At 49.5% G+C, this 13,302-nt stretch overlaps 4 protein-coding genes across 4 annotated transcripts; 3 read left to right on the top strand and 1 right to left on the bottom strand.

Moving 5' to 3' along the window:
- Nucleotides 1-197: 197 nt before the first annotated feature.
- B0J16DRAFT_376435 (uncharacterized protein) lies at nt 198-1,645 on the top strand. Its single transcript, XM_046130762.1, has 5 exons — nt 198-464; nt 509-936; nt 987-1,087; nt 1,140-1,292; nt 1,346-1,645. Exons 1-5 carry the CDS (start codon nt 381-383, stop codon nt 1,450-1,452), a joined length of 873 nt encoding a protein of 290 aa, XP_045978182.1. The 5' UTR covers nt 198-380; the 3' UTR covers nt 1,453-1,645.
- A 1-nt stretch (nt 1,646) lies between these two features.
- On the bottom strand, nt 1,647-7,981 carry B0J16DRAFT_311966 (histone transcription regulator 3). The gene is made up of 4 exons (XM_046125020.1): nt 7,867-7,981; nt 7,743-7,817; nt 3,660-7,690; nt 1,647-3,611 (listed from the first exon to the last, which is right to left on the bottom strand). The coding sequence occupies exons 1-4, from the start codon at nt 7,867-7,869 to the stop codon at nt 1,706-1,708; spliced, it is 6,015 nt and encodes a 2,004-aa protein (XP_045978181.1). The 5' UTR covers nt 7,870-7,981; the 3' UTR covers nt 1,647-1,705.
- Nucleotides 7,982-8,163: 182 nt separating this feature from the next.
- On the top strand, nt 8,164-10,955 carry B0J16DRAFT_376434 (Chs5p-Arf1p-binding proteins-domain-containing protein). The gene is made up of 6 exons (XM_046130761.1): nt 8,164-8,371; nt 8,428-8,554; nt 8,604-8,734; nt 8,787-9,067; nt 9,115-10,109; nt 10,155-10,955. Exons 1-6 carry the CDS (start codon nt 8,349-8,351, stop codon nt 10,695-10,697), a joined length of 2,100 nt encoding a protein of 699 aa, XP_045978180.1. The 5' UTR covers nt 8,164-8,348; the 3' UTR covers nt 10,698-10,955.
- A 741-nt stretch (nt 10,956-11,696) lies between these two features.
- B0J16DRAFT_294267 (ubiquitin-conjugating enzyme/RWD-like protein) lies at nt 11,697-12,722 on the top strand. The gene is made up of 2 exons (XM_046124386.1): nt 11,697-11,892; nt 11,940-12,722. Exons 1-2 carry the CDS (start codon nt 11,872-11,874, stop codon nt 12,396-12,398), a joined length of 480 nt encoding a protein of 159 aa, XP_045978179.1. The 5' UTR covers nt 11,697-11,871; the 3' UTR covers nt 12,399-12,722.
- Nucleotides 12,723-13,302: the final 580 nt, after the last annotated feature.

Here is a 13,302-nt window from a genome sequence, read left to right as displayed (position 1 = left end):
AAACGCCGACGTTCTTTCAGGTCCCCGACAAGCGGCCGACTTACGCAGGGATCACGAAGATCACCCCGAGTTTCAATCTTAGACTTACCCGTGAATGGCTTCGCTAAATGTCAGCTCGTTTCAACAATTGTCTAAAACGCTGATTTATAAATCCGCTCCCTGTTGTTTCGAGCGGCCGACTTATTGACGATGAGATGAAAGGACCTATGGCTTGTGTAATTGTCCGAGACTGTTTGTACTCGTAGTTGGTATATAAGTGAAGATGTGATCAAGCTTGTAAGATCAATTAATCTTTATTCATTCATTCGTTTCTTTAGTGTATTGACTGCACTGTCCATTCATTCATTCTTGATATATCGTCATTTATTTCTTCATTCATCATGTATACTTCAACTCTACTTCTCACCCTCGCTGCATCTGCGACTGCTCACATCGCCTCTTGGAACAAGGGCATGTACTGCAAAGTAATATCATCCCTCCCTCGTCCTAATCAATACTAACTCCCTAGGGCGGCAACGACTCCTCCGTCGACAACGCAAACACCAACCTCGCCGTAAACCCTCTCTACGACCTCCCCAAGTCCAAATGGTGGATGCAAGCCGACCGCGGATGCGACGTCGTTCCTCCTCCCAAGGGCGAATTCCTCGAACTCCCAGCTGGAAAGTCCTTCATGACGGAACTCGCCAACAACCGAGCCTTCACTACGCTTTCGTACAACGGAGACTTGACCACTGATTGGCAAGACGGTAAGAACCGCTCTGTGTCATGGAGAGGTCCTGAAGGCGGCTGTCTTATGGACGGTGGTGATGGTTCTGGTGGAGAGTTGCACACTAAGAATATTGAGTCAACTGGTGGAACGGCCTGGGCTATTTCTTACGAGAGTGATATCAGCAAGGTTACCATGGATAATCTTGTTGTATTCTCTGTGCGATACTAGTAAGACAGTCTTGCTTCAGGGGTGTTGTTCGCTTTGCTGACTTGTATAGTTCCCCTTTCTTTCGCGAGACTTGGTACGATGTTCCTGCCGATATGCCCGAGTGTCCAGAGGAGGGCTGCTACTGTGCCTGGCTCTGGATCCCAGATGGATGTGAGTATTCCTCGTCCTTCATTATACAAACCATGATTGACAGTGTATGAAGGCGGCCAGCCAAACATGTACATGCAGAATCATCGCTGCAAAGTCACTGGTAGCACTTCAACCAAGAAGCTGGGCAAGCCCAAGCCTGCTGTGTACTGTCGAGATAACCCTACCAAGTGTGTCCCCGGACCTAAGCAGATGATGGTCTGGAACCGTAAGTCTACTCCCGAGTAATTGTATTATTAATGGGTTTCTAACTCTTTGCAGAAGCTGAAGGCAACAACGTCAACCCTCCTAATGGCAAGACGCCTACTTACAACCAGCGAATGGGTTTCATGGACGGTGCTCAGGACGACATCTTTGCGGCTGAGTAGTCTTGACTTAGGGGGTTGTGTACGAATAGCGTACCATGTCCTTCTGGAAGGGCAAGAAAGACTTCTCTTCTTTACTTGCATGTTATTTGTCAATCGCATTAACATTGCAAAGTTCAACAACTGAGATAAGACAAATGTTTTGTCTATTACATAGTATACATAAAACAGTAGCTGGGCCAATTCCAATACCTCTACCCATAATCATCCAGTAAACCTACTCTCTAACGCCAATTCGCTACTGACTAAATATCATTTACCAGGCCACTGCCCGTATAGAATCATGCGCTGCCCAACTTCCCGATCGTCGTGGCTGCTCCTCGTCTTCGTCCTCGCCATCCGCTAACTCGGTATCCTCATTACCCAGTGTTTCATCACCATCGGCTACCTCCTCGGCCTCTTCTTCACCATCGCTCTCTTCAGCTTCATCGTCTCCTTCGCTTTCACTATCAGCGTCTTCTCCGCTCGACTCGTCTGATTGGTGTCGAAGATGAGGAAACATAAGTCCCGGGGGCATCTCCTGGTCGTAGTCCTCAGGCACGTCACTAAGATCACTCTCGTCGTCGGCCGAGTCGTGAATAGAGCCTGCTTCGCTATCGGCCTTTTCTTCAGCGCCATGCTCTTCAGCATTCTCGTCTTCGGCAGCTTCATCATGTTCTTCATCCTGTTCTTCTTCATGCTCTTCTTCGTCGTGCTCCTCTTCACCGTGCTCCTCCTCTCCGTGATCTTCCTCAACCTCGTCGCCGGCATCTTTCATGTCCACATCAACGTCGTGGCCAGCTTCACGTAGAATCTGCGCATCGGCTCCTTCTTCATCACTGCCAGCATCGCTTGCACGCTGTACGGGTGTATGGCTACCACGCTTGCCGCTCGACACACTACCCACCCGGCTCTTGCTGGATTTGGGTGCCTCCAAAGCTCGGACAACCGCTTGTTCAGCCTTTCGCAGCACGTCCGGTCTTCTAACGCCGGTTTTTCTAGCCCGCGGCGCAGCTTCTGTCTTCTCTGTTTCCATGGGAGTCGCCGTGCCAGTGATACTCTCCTGTCCATTGGGAGCATTGAGGATACTGGCAAGGGAGCTTGTGACCTTGGTCTCAGCCTGTGCTGCTTCGAGTTGGGCTGCGACTTCCTTCGCGTGGTGTCGCTCTTCCACAACCTTACTTGGGTCTGGTCCAGGCAAGCTCTTAGCTATCTCGGAGTAGATTCTAGAGTAGCAATCATTGAGAAGATCGTCGATGGGTGCGACTTTCATGAGATTAGCATTAAGCTTCTTCAGCTCGATCGTCTCCTTCATGCAGTTGAAGAGTGGAACCTCGGCGCCATCGCTTGCTGCCCATTCTGCAATCCGTTCACCCACAACCTCAAACTCTTCGCTTGACAGTGCTTTGAACGCGTCGTCCACTACAGGTGACACATTGTAGCCTTGTCGTAGAAGCTTGAGGTACGCCATGCAGCAAGACTGCCATAGATCAGTGAAATGGTAAAAGTCGGCGCCCTTCTTTCTGAGTCGTCTCAAGAGCTGTTCCAAGTTGCCCCGGTCGTTCATGATAACAAGCAACTTGGTCATGAGGCGAACGTATTGTTCGGTGTAAACGTGATGACGACCAGGCCTCTCGGCATCACACTTCCATACATTCATGACCATGGTCTTCGTGAACATACTATCTCTAAGGATGCCGAATGCAGCCTTCGCTTCAACAAGTCTATCGCTGACGGGTGCTTCGCTGGCCTCATCGAACAGTATCTTGGCATGTCTGATGATGATACGATGCTGCCAATTGGCCTTGTCCTTATCTTTAAGTCGGGAAAGGTTGCGAATAATGTATTCTTCCCAATCTTCAGGTTCCGAGAAGGATGCATAATGATCCTCGGGGTCGACTTCCAGACCAAATGGCTGCTCGGATAAAATTTCAGCGGCCTTCTTCGATGGCAAGTCACCTCGCACCACCAGCTTGTGAAGTATCGAGACGATCTTGTAGTGTGGTTCGAAGATAGGGTCAGTGTTCCTCCCTCTTCGAGCGTTGTGTGCCACCTTAACGGCCTTCTTAAGGGTGTCGATCAACAGGTCTAGACTGACCTTGGAGGCCAAATCCTTGACGTCAAGTTGGTCATCAGGAGTCTGATACATCTTCCAATAGCATTTGGAAAGCATGTAAGGGTTCCTGTTTACTGTTAGATCCTGAAATGGACGGTTAATTAACTTCACTTACTTCCAGTTTTGTGCCTTTCGCTTCATAGCCATTCTGAACAGCTTGGCCGCGAACTTCCACACCTTGTACTCGTTCATTTGAGAATGCAGAATCCTCTTGAAGGTTCCCATTCCCATATCTTCAATAAAGTATCTCTCCTGATCGGAATGCTGGAATGGCTCCATAGCAAAAGGCTCTCGGCTTGATGCATACATCCTCATGGCGAATTTGTGATACAGATCGTGCAGGGGATCTCCATCATGCGTCTCAATGTCCACGTTACGGGAATGCGAGAGTGCAAGTGTGTAGCAATGGATGGCATTCCGTTGGAACTTGACCAGCTCAGGACGTTCCTTATTCATCTTGTCAGCAGTCCAAAGAACCGCCTCATCCAGTTCGTAGTCAAAACATTCAGCCAGACGGAACCATGCATCCCATCTGTCTGCAGTGAATTGCAGTTGAAGTCGCAGGAAAGTCGCGCCGATACGCAGATCGTCAGTAGCGCCTGGGGTCTGACGACGGTTCAACTCCACACCCTTGAACTTTGTCAATGCCATCATACCCAACAAGAAGAACCAGCCATGTGTGGCAAGAACAGTCTCTGGGGTGTTGACAGACACAGCGTCTACTGAAACGTCCCCAATAAGGGCGCGGTATAAACGCAGAGGATGGATCGGCTTCTTCAGATACTCAGTAAAATTGCGCAGGTTGTGATACATCTGCGGCGTTGACTTCGTCTGGCCGATAGTTTGTTGCATATGATCGATCGTCGTCTTAAGATCAGATTTGAGAAGATCCTTCATGGGCATACGGTTAGCAAGAATACAAACCCTCTCCACGAGCTGCATAGTCTGTCGCTTCTCAAGCTTCTCCGCTTGGCAACCATGGTCCTGGACTTCCCAGACACCTGCGCCCAACTTGAGACCGTGCAAGTCATAGAGAACCTGGCCAAGGTAGTCTTCCCAGTTCTCGATATTCTTCAGCTTCAGAAGCTCGACCCGCATCACCTTGAGGAAGATTTTGTTCGAAGCCTTGCAGAATTTACGGATACCAATGACTTGATGTATGGCAGCGAGAAAGTCAGCAAGATCGTTCTCGGGTCCGATGATGCAGTTATCCTCGTTGATTCCAGCTTTAAACATGGTGTATTGGAGGCACCATGCACGGATCTGCATCTCCTTTAGCTTGTTCTTGAGTGATGAGAAAGCAGCTTTAGAGGCAGCATTGCCACTTCGTTCTGTTCTGATACCAATCCGAACTTCATCTTCGCACAGGCTTGCAACATGCAGTAAACAGTTGATTTTGGCAAGAGCAGATGACGTAGACTTGATATGGGCATCATCAATGATCTCAAATGCGGTGTTTTCGTTGAGCGCAGAATAGAGGGCTGCAATCAGCAGTTCATCTAGTGATTTTAAAGTGCGCATGAAGAGCAATCGTCGAGATTCGGTTGCAGTGTTGACGTATGTCTCGCTCTCCAAGTCTGAAACGATCAGTTCGATGCTCTTGAGGCAGCAGGAGAATTTCTTGGTGGGATATTTAATAGCATCGTAGGCATCTCCCAGACGCGACCACAAAAACAACCTAAGTTCTGTACTGCTGTTGTGGAGGAACTTCCAGAGATCTTGCAGGCTTTGACTTGCGCAATCGGAGATGGACTTCTTTTGCTTCTCACTTGACTTCTCGCTTGAGCTTGTGTCGTCGCTGTCATCGTCTTCCTCTGACTCAGAATCTGTTTCTTGATCGGGAGCGCACACTGTCGATGGGTTGAGAACAGGCTCCAATGTCTCAATGACATAGACTGGATCGTCCATATTATCCTGAAATAGGCCGAGGAAAAAGTCCATTGTCGTTAGTTTGGAGATCTCGCGATCAGCAGCTGCGGGAGAAATCATCGGCATAACCACGTTGTTGGGCAACGAGATGGCAGGTACCTCTTCATCTGCTAGGTGATCCCGTAGAGAGGTCCACATGAGGAGAATATGTTCCCGTAGAGGCTGTTCCGAGTGTGAAGACACAAGTACTGAAGCCCACAGGAAGCGTGCTATCAGGGGGTCGTTGGATGGACGATCCAACAGCTGAAGATAAGCTGAGGCAATGTCAAGCCAGCGCCCGAGTCGATACTTGGTATCCATCCGAGTTGCATAATCCACAACGCTGCTAGGGTTGGTGATGAGTTCGTAGATATCGACATGTAGCTCAAAGAGCATGGGCACGATGGTTTCCAGCTCCTCTAACCTCTCAGCAGAGCCAGCAGCCAGTTCCAGCTCTTCAGTGATCTTATGATACAACACAGAGTCCACTTTGTTAAGCATCTGAACCACTGATAGCTTCATTTTGTCTGACCACTTGGCTGTTGCGTAACTTTGGCTGACAGCTCTGACCCATTCGTACGCGACGTCTTCGGCCGTCATCCAGGACCTGCAAGCTCCTATCTTTTTGGCAAAGGATCTCAGGCCTTGTTGCTCGTTGAAAAGGGGCATTGATGGCTGATCTGTCGAGCCGGTTTTTGCATGCTCCAAGAAAGATGATGGTCCAAGACTGGCTTGTTCGTTCTTATGCAGGAAGACCTTAGCAACCTCTTCACGGAAGTCAACAAAGACACTTCTCAAGTCGCACGCAGCAAGATTGTTTATCTTTCCCAGTCGGTCTTCGGCAGCGCATGAATCAATGAGCTCGGTGATGAAATCCAATGTCGACTTGTCGTTCACGCCCAGATTCTCCATCACACTCTTTGTCATTTGGAAGAGATTTTGATCAGCACCTTGGTAGGGCTGTAATTGATTAGCAATTAGGGTACTGGGGTCGGTTGATTCCTCAGCTTGAAGAGTCTCTCTTCGTCGAACTCGTTTGCTGCGCTTTTCCGTTGTATTCTCCTCCTCAGCGCCATCTGGCAGTCCTGCTGCAGATTGCGATCGTTTTCTCGAATCATTCGAGTCTTTCTGAGACTGGTCCGTGGCTTTCTGGCTATCTTCGGTCGCTTCCGATCCTGCTTTTTGTTCCTTTGGCTCTTTTGTGGTGGTCTCCTTTTCTAGTGATTTCTCTTTCTCGTTGGGTTTTGGGACTGCAACCTCGATTTCTGACACAACGCTCTCGGCTTCATTCGGAGGTGTCTCCATAGGAATATCTTCCAGGCTGCTCTCGACAATCCCGTCACACGTATCGAAAGCTTCGGCTGTAGTTTCCAGACAGTTGATGAGTTTTGCCCCGAGATCAGCCCAGGACGACACAGACTTGGGTTCTTGGTCAGCATGGTCTCCTTCGCCCATTTCCGTATCTTCTTGCGGCTGGTCCTGCGTATCCGAAATCTTGGGCGGTATTAATGATTTGGTAGGATCGGGGAGGAAAGGAATGGGGTCCAGGTGGCGTCTGAGGAGCGCAGGCATCTTCTTCTTGAGCCAGGGCGCCATGATCGGATGCGACAAAGCCATTCCATCGCCTAGCAGCTTCAATTGATCTTTCAGCTGTTCACCTGCCATTCCTTCCGCTAGTGACGGAGGGTCGACTTCCGCTACAGCCGGGTCATCATCCAACTCAATCGCGGCCTCGAGGCAGTATCGCTTGATGCGGTTGCTGTTCATGGCTCCAGCAAACCGGGCAGTCTTCCTCCAAAGCTCCGGGTCAGAAGGATCCTGGTCCAAAGCAGTCATCCAACTATCCAAAACCTTGCGCCCATCATCGTGGTATCTTAGCTGGGCCTTCTCCTTCCAGGCCGGATCTGAATGTGATACGTCCTTAAATTTATCGACAAAGAATTGGCCATAGTTCTTGTAAGACAGGTAGAGCGCCTGGGCCAGACTTGCTGCGACTCCGTCTGCTCCTCCAGCATCCACATCGAGTCCTCCATCTGTGAGTTCGGGGTCCAAGTTGGATATTTCTGGTTGGCCGTCTGCATGTCGCTCTGCTCGCTCGTAGTCGGTCTTCGCTTCCCTGTACTTGAAGATTTCGGATTCAAATAGTTCGTGGTATGCGGCTTCGGCAGCTTCGCGCGATCGGGGGCCCTGTGCATGAAGCTTCAATGCATTTTGGAATCGCTTCAGAGCTTCGTCGACCTAAAAATGGTCAACATCTGTCCAGAGCTGGGCTGTTGTCCTGTGAGCTCACATGAATCTCCTTTGTAGTGTCGATTTGCTCGTCGATATTATCCTCTGGCTCGAGGTTTATTGCTTGGAATGCCGGCTGCAACCTCGAATTAGTATAGATTCGTTGAATTTTTGGAATATCTTACCATATTGGCGGTCGCAATTCTCCCAAAGCAACGCCCGACATTCGTAACCGCAGCAAAGAAATACTGGCTACTGCAATCTGAATGATTTGACTTTAGGAGTTTGGAGACAGTTCACTTGTCTTGGCATCCATTTAATTGACGAGCGCGTTCTCAGACGCGGATCATTTGAGCCACAGTCAGCCACATGCTAGCTCTTCGTCTGGTCCTCGACACGTGGATGTGGCGGTGTTTAGTGCTGCACGTCCCTTTCTGGCCCGCATAATTCAGGGCAGTAGGGAGTACGTACAACTGTTGGAGCTGGAGCTATCAAGGCCAGATCCATCTTAGGGAGGGACCATTGGCATCTTACCTCGAACAAAGGACCCCTCGAATCGAACGACCTCGTCTATCTTCCTCCTTGCACATCACAGGAGGCGATTCTGACGATTCCCAGCTAATACCAGCCCCTGATCCCCGATACCGATTACGAGGAGATCGCAGTCATGGTCGCGCCAGCGGTTCCTGAGTGAGGCGCAACACTACCGAGATGCTTGGCATCCACAATAGCTAATCTTGAACTAGAATTACCGAGGAGATTCTCCACGAGTCGATTGATGCCCGAACCGAATCTCTCGCTGGTCTTCGAGAGCTCGGCCCTCCCGATCTTGTGCATCTCTTGAAGCACGGCGTCCGAAACCCAGCCAAGCAGGTACGCAAGCTCGATCGGCGCAAGGGAGACAACGAGCTGACTTCTCCAGACTGGCGTTTACCACCATGTTACCGGTGTTGATGCATCTTCATCAGCTAGCTTAGCAGCGTATATCAACACTTTGACATACAAAGAATCGGGGCCAAATGCGACAAACAAAATCGTTGAGGGTGTCTTCTGGTACGTCATACTTCAAGCACTTCCAGGCGTCGTGGATGCTAACATCTGACAGTTGTTACAATGCATTCTCACGACTTGACATGCGCGTGCATGTTTCGATTCCCGGAACCGTAGAGAGCTACTGTGTCGACGAGCGAGGCGAGAAACGAAAGGCTTCAGAGGACCTCTGGCTGGAGACCTACCTCTGCAGCGTCCTTCGAGCATACTCATACGCCGACGACGGCAGCGGCGACACAATTCGAAAAATCATGGGTGTTCGAAGATTTAATCCTGTTACAAACACTGAAACTGAGCATCGATTCCTTCATGCTGCAGAGCAACTCTTCTTCAGGGGTATGTTGTCTCCTACCAGCCTGCTATGCCTCTGACTAACCTTCCAGGATGGCAATTGGGATCCGACTCTGTGGTCCAAGTGCCCACCAACGTATCCAACCATCTGACTACTGGTCTGCTCAAGTACCTCGAAACGACCGGCCGATATGCTTCTGGAATTAACCTGTTTGAGAAGCTCCGAACACAAAGTGTTGAGGTTTCATCTCTGCTAGCAAAGGTTATGTTTATGGGTCACGAAGAGGTTGCTGGTGTCAGAACCCTCCATCAGTCTTTGCAAGAAACCCCTATGGACTATGTCATGCTCGATACTCAAGCCGAGTTTCTCTTGCACAAGGCTAAGGGTGCATCTACTCCTGAGCTGAAGGAAGAGAGACTGAAAATGTCTCTGGGCTGTGCGGACCGAGCGACAGTTGCTGCCCCTACCGAATTCAGCACTTGGGCCAGACTAGCCCAAGTCTACGTAACCATGGAGGATTGGGACAATGCGCTCACAATCCTCAACTCATGCCCCATGTTTACTTACCAAGACAAAGATACCCCTATGATGCCAGAGCCAAAGGAAGTCGTTCTACCAACCCTTCCTGAAACTCGCCTCGATGAGATTGACAGCGAGCCTGAGTCGCGATACTCGGAGCAGGTTGACCCTAGCTTGCTCAACCTGCGAGCAGCATCCTACAGAGGCACCTTCAAGAAGGCGTATGATATTCTGACCGAGATGACTGCGAAGATTGGTTGGGATCAACTCCTGAAAATCCGTAGCAATGTATTCGTTATGGAGGACGAGTATCGCACAGAGAAGCAGGAGTCTACTCATCCAAATGCCTCGAAACGAACCCCCAGCACCGATGGTCTGCGAGGCACACCCGATCAAACCGTCACCGGGGACGAGGAGACGGAGGATCAAAACTCAGAAAAGCCTGCTGAGGAGACGTCTGAAGCGGAGACCGACGCCGATGCTCCTGCCACCAATGGTGATGGTGAACAGAAGATTGAGAAACCAGCAACCGTCGTCGACCCAGGCGAGACAAAGCCTGATGCCGAGGTAAGTTCGAGTGATACCATTTTCGAACCAAGCTAACAGTTACAGACCACCAAGAACGACGAACATCTGTCTAAGCTCAACACGAAGCGTCTTTGTGAGCGTTGGCTGGATAGTCTTTTCATGGTTCTCTATGAGGATCTACGGGTTTACACAATCTGGCGTACCCAAATGGCTCAGTACCGCGCCCAGCAGATGCAGTACAAGAAGTCGGCAGAGGAGTGGGAGATTCTAGGCTCTCTTGCCGAGCGTCTCCAGCACATGGACGAAGCCGTTGAGGCCTACCGCGCATGCCTTTCTATCCGCTTCAGCCCTAAGGCCCTGGCGGGCATTCTACGTGTCTTCGAGAAGACTAAGAGCACAAGAGAGACCGTGGCGTCCGTCATCCGATTAGTGACATGGCAGTACCGATGGTACAGCGAGTTCAGCCCCGAGCTCCTGCACACAATACGGACTCTGATCGAGGACGAGGGAGCAGTCAAGGTCCGAAGCATCATCCAGGCGACAAGCTTGCCTCAGAACGTCCTGGATCTGACGCATCACTATGCTGCGCTGTGCGCGACATTCAGAAGCAGCGGTACTGACGGTTAGAGTTAAACGATATGATTTGCTTCAATGGGATTTTTGTCGTTGGTAAATGGTTAGATATACATGGAGGAGATGGGAAGCGGAACAGCCTAATTCACGATGTCCCTCCTTTTGGTAGGGTCAAAAGTTGACTTTCAAAATTCCTCCTGCGATGGGTCTGATTGACGCGATGTGATTTATTGCTGTGATATCCAAAGGGTAGTCCTGATTGTTAAGAGTAGCTATTGAGACAAGAATAATATGCATGTTTGGCACAGCCAGCTGCTGGGCATCTATTGGTTCGTTCTGTTTGCTACTGATGGCCCAGTGCAGCTATCCACATGCTGCCTTTTACTTCTGGGTATAAGTGCAATGTATATACCCGAATGCGCAGTATATCTCATACACATGTAGCAGTTACCCGTTGGCTCGTGCCGTGAGAAGACCAGCCTAGAAATGATCATACAGGTTTACAAGGTAAGAAACCCCTTCGAACTATACGTTAACATGATCATGATAAGGTTTTTCAGTCCGGGTCTTTGGTCATTGACTTTGTTGTCAAGAATAACTACAGATCTTCCAACGATTGACGTTACTTTAGACGTTGTAAGAAATAATCTCTTTAACGTTCCCTAGGCGGTACCTTTTGATGTTGAACGGGCAGACGCAGTCTTGCTTGGCCCACTTCAAATAGATTGCTTGCTGTTTCTTGTTGTTTCATCCTACATGCCCCACACAAGCTGTTGTGATACATGCCCCAAGTTTAGAATAGAGGAATAACTGCAGTAAGCCTTTCATAGAATCTGCGCAGGTAATTTAATCACTGATTCTTTGAACAGCGAGGCCCTGAATACCAATAAGTGAATCACAATCTTCATAATCCACTCCAGCATGCTGCTTTCCGCTATGGAAGTTGGCAGTTTATCTGTTACAGGCAGCAGAGTCACAGCTTCCTTTATGCTCCAGCAGTACCCCACTATCGTCATGGCTTTCCACTTCCACCCTTTCTCCAGCTCCAACTTTCAATAACATACATCTGACATCAAACCCGCACATCTTCTTCCCATCGATCTATTATCTACCAATTCATCACGATACTTTACTGAGTACAAAAGTACTCAAAATATCAGGAGGAAAGGATTTAAAGCCGTCATCCACATTCCCCATTCATACATAGCTCAGCTACACCACCTTCACAATGGCCAAGCGCATCACCAAGGTACGTCTTTTCTTTCCTGTCTTCTGCCTCATCTAACACAATCTCAGGAATTCGCCGAAATTTCCCAAGAACCCCCTGAGGGCTTCTCCGTGTCTCTACCTCCCAACGAGTCCATCCACACCTGGCACGTCACCCTGTCGGCGCCCCCCTCGACCGTCTACCACCCAGGCAAATTCGGCATCCTCCTCACCCTTCCCACCGACTACCCCTTCAAGCCCCCGGTCGTCAAGTTCGTCACCCGTATCTACCACCCCAACATAACAAACGACAATCTCGGCAACATCTGCTTGGGTCTCCTCAAGCCAGACGCCTGGAAGCCCAGCACGAAGCTCTACTCTGTGCTGGAGGCTCTTCGCAACCTCCTTGAAGAGCCGCAGCTCGATAGCCCTCTCGAAGACCGCATTGCGCAGCAGTACCAGAACGATCGTCCCGCTTTCGACCAAGCAGCTAAAAAGGAAGTCGAAAAACACGCCATGGGCCCACCTACTTTCCCTCCCAACGTCTAGGTAAAGCCTATTGGGATTGAGGGCAACTTGCTGCATGAGGACAGCTCCTGGTTTATGGTTGAAAAGCTTGACACAAACTAAAACATCTTGAAGGTGGATCTGGAGAAGATGAGGAACGAGGAATGGATCAAAGCAAAGGTAGCAGCCAACTTGAACACCCATAAGGGGTGTGGCCATGAGGGCACTTTCATCTCGTATGGCTATGTATCCTTGGTATTGAGCTCTCAGGCTTTTAACCAAGCTCATGAAGTAAACGAAAGTACATAGATGTTAGGATGTTAAACGTGAAACATTTTATCACATGCAGGCAGTGCGCGTTTGACCGTCGTGTAATTATCTTTCATTCCATTAGGGTATCAAAAGTATCCCCCAAATCTACTCCTCGACAGGTTCTAGCCAGTTCGTACGTAATTTTCCCTCCCCCTTCTATATGAAAAGCAAGCACCACCAGGACCTTTTTGCCAGTCCTTACAACCTTGCCATGTCCCTTGTGTAGCAGTTCACACCAAGTGCTTTTGGGGGCGTGGTGGTGCGTTTTTGTCTTATCGCAATGCAGCCGTAAACCATCGTCATTAAGTAAAACAATGTTCCTTTTTTGGGTACCATTCCATCCTGTACATTCCAACCGTACCAACGCTGTTCCCTCCCCGCTGCTTGACGTACATACATAGTAAACAAACAACTCCCCTGTGTGAGGGGCAGTTGAAGAATAAAGAAAAATGAAAATGAAAGAAGAAAAGTTGGAGTTGAAAAGAGAATAAAGGAGAAAAAATGCAGACACAATGCGGGCTAAATCGATAAAGAGACATGTCTTCCATTGAAACGCCGTTCCATGATGAGTGTCGGCGGCTTCCACGACCATGTTGGTGTGTGCCGGGGTGTGCCGAAATGAGAAAGAAGCTGA

Source organism: Fusarium flagelliforme (assembly GCF_020744385.1).
Source record: "Fusarium flagelliforme strain FIESC 12 MPI-CAGE-AA-0113 chromosome Unknown B0J16scaffold_8, whole genome shotgun sequence".
In the NCBI taxonomy this organism is placed as follows: domain Eukaryota; kingdom Fungi; phylum Ascomycota; class Sordariomycetes; order Hypocreales; family Nectriaceae; genus Fusarium; species Fusarium flagelliforme.
Note: the sequence above shows the minus strand (reverse complement) of the source record. Positions and strands in the feature narration are given on the sequence as shown.

What these genes read in the sequence shown, in the direction of transcription:
- B0J16DRAFT_311966 (XM_046125020.1), bottom strand. An exon ending in ACACTACAAAGGAGATTCAT is followed by an intron (nt 7,691 to 7,742) that starts GTGAGCTCACAG and finishes GACCATTTTTAG; the next exon opens with GTCGACGAAGCTCTGAAGCG. An exon ending in CGAAAGGCACAAAACTGGAA is followed by an intron (nt 3,612 to 3,659) that starts GTAAGTGAAGTT and finishes AACAGTAAACAG; the next exon opens with GAACCCTTACATGCTTTCCA.
- B0J16DRAFT_376434 (XM_046130761.1), top strand. Translation starts at nt 8,349, where the DNA reads ATGGTCGCGCCAGCGGTTCCTGA. An exon ending in ATCGTTGAGGGTGTCTTCTG is followed by an intron (nt 8,735 to 8,786) that starts GTACGTCATACT and finishes AACATCTGACAG; the next exon opens with TTGTTACAATGCATTCTCAC. An exon ending in AGACAAAGCCTGATGCCGAG is followed by an intron (nt 10,110 to 10,154) that starts GTAAGTTCGAGT and finishes TAACAGTTACAG; the next exon opens with ACCACCAAGAACGACGAACA.
- B0J16DRAFT_294267 (XM_046124386.1), top strand. Translation starts at nt 11,872, where the DNA reads ATGGCCAAGCGCATCACCAAG. An exon ending in TGGCCAAGCGCATCACCAAG is followed by an intron (nt 11,893 to 11,939) that starts GTACGTCTTTTC and finishes ACACAATCTCAG; the next exon opens with GAATTCGCCGAAATTTCCCA.
- B0J16DRAFT_376435 (XM_046130762.1), top strand. Translation starts at nt 381, where the DNA reads ATGTATACTTCAACTCTACTTCTCACCCTCGCTGCATCTGCGACTGCT. An exon ending in GTATTCTCTGTGCGATACTA is followed by an intron (nt 937 to 986) that starts GTAAGACAGTCT and finishes TGACTTGTATAG; the next exon opens with TTCCCCTTTCTTTCGCGAGA. An exon ending in GCAGATGATGGTCTGGAACC is followed by an intron (nt 1,293 to 1,345) that starts GTAAGTCTACTC and finishes AACTCTTTGCAG; the next exon opens with AAGCTGAAGGCAACAACGTC.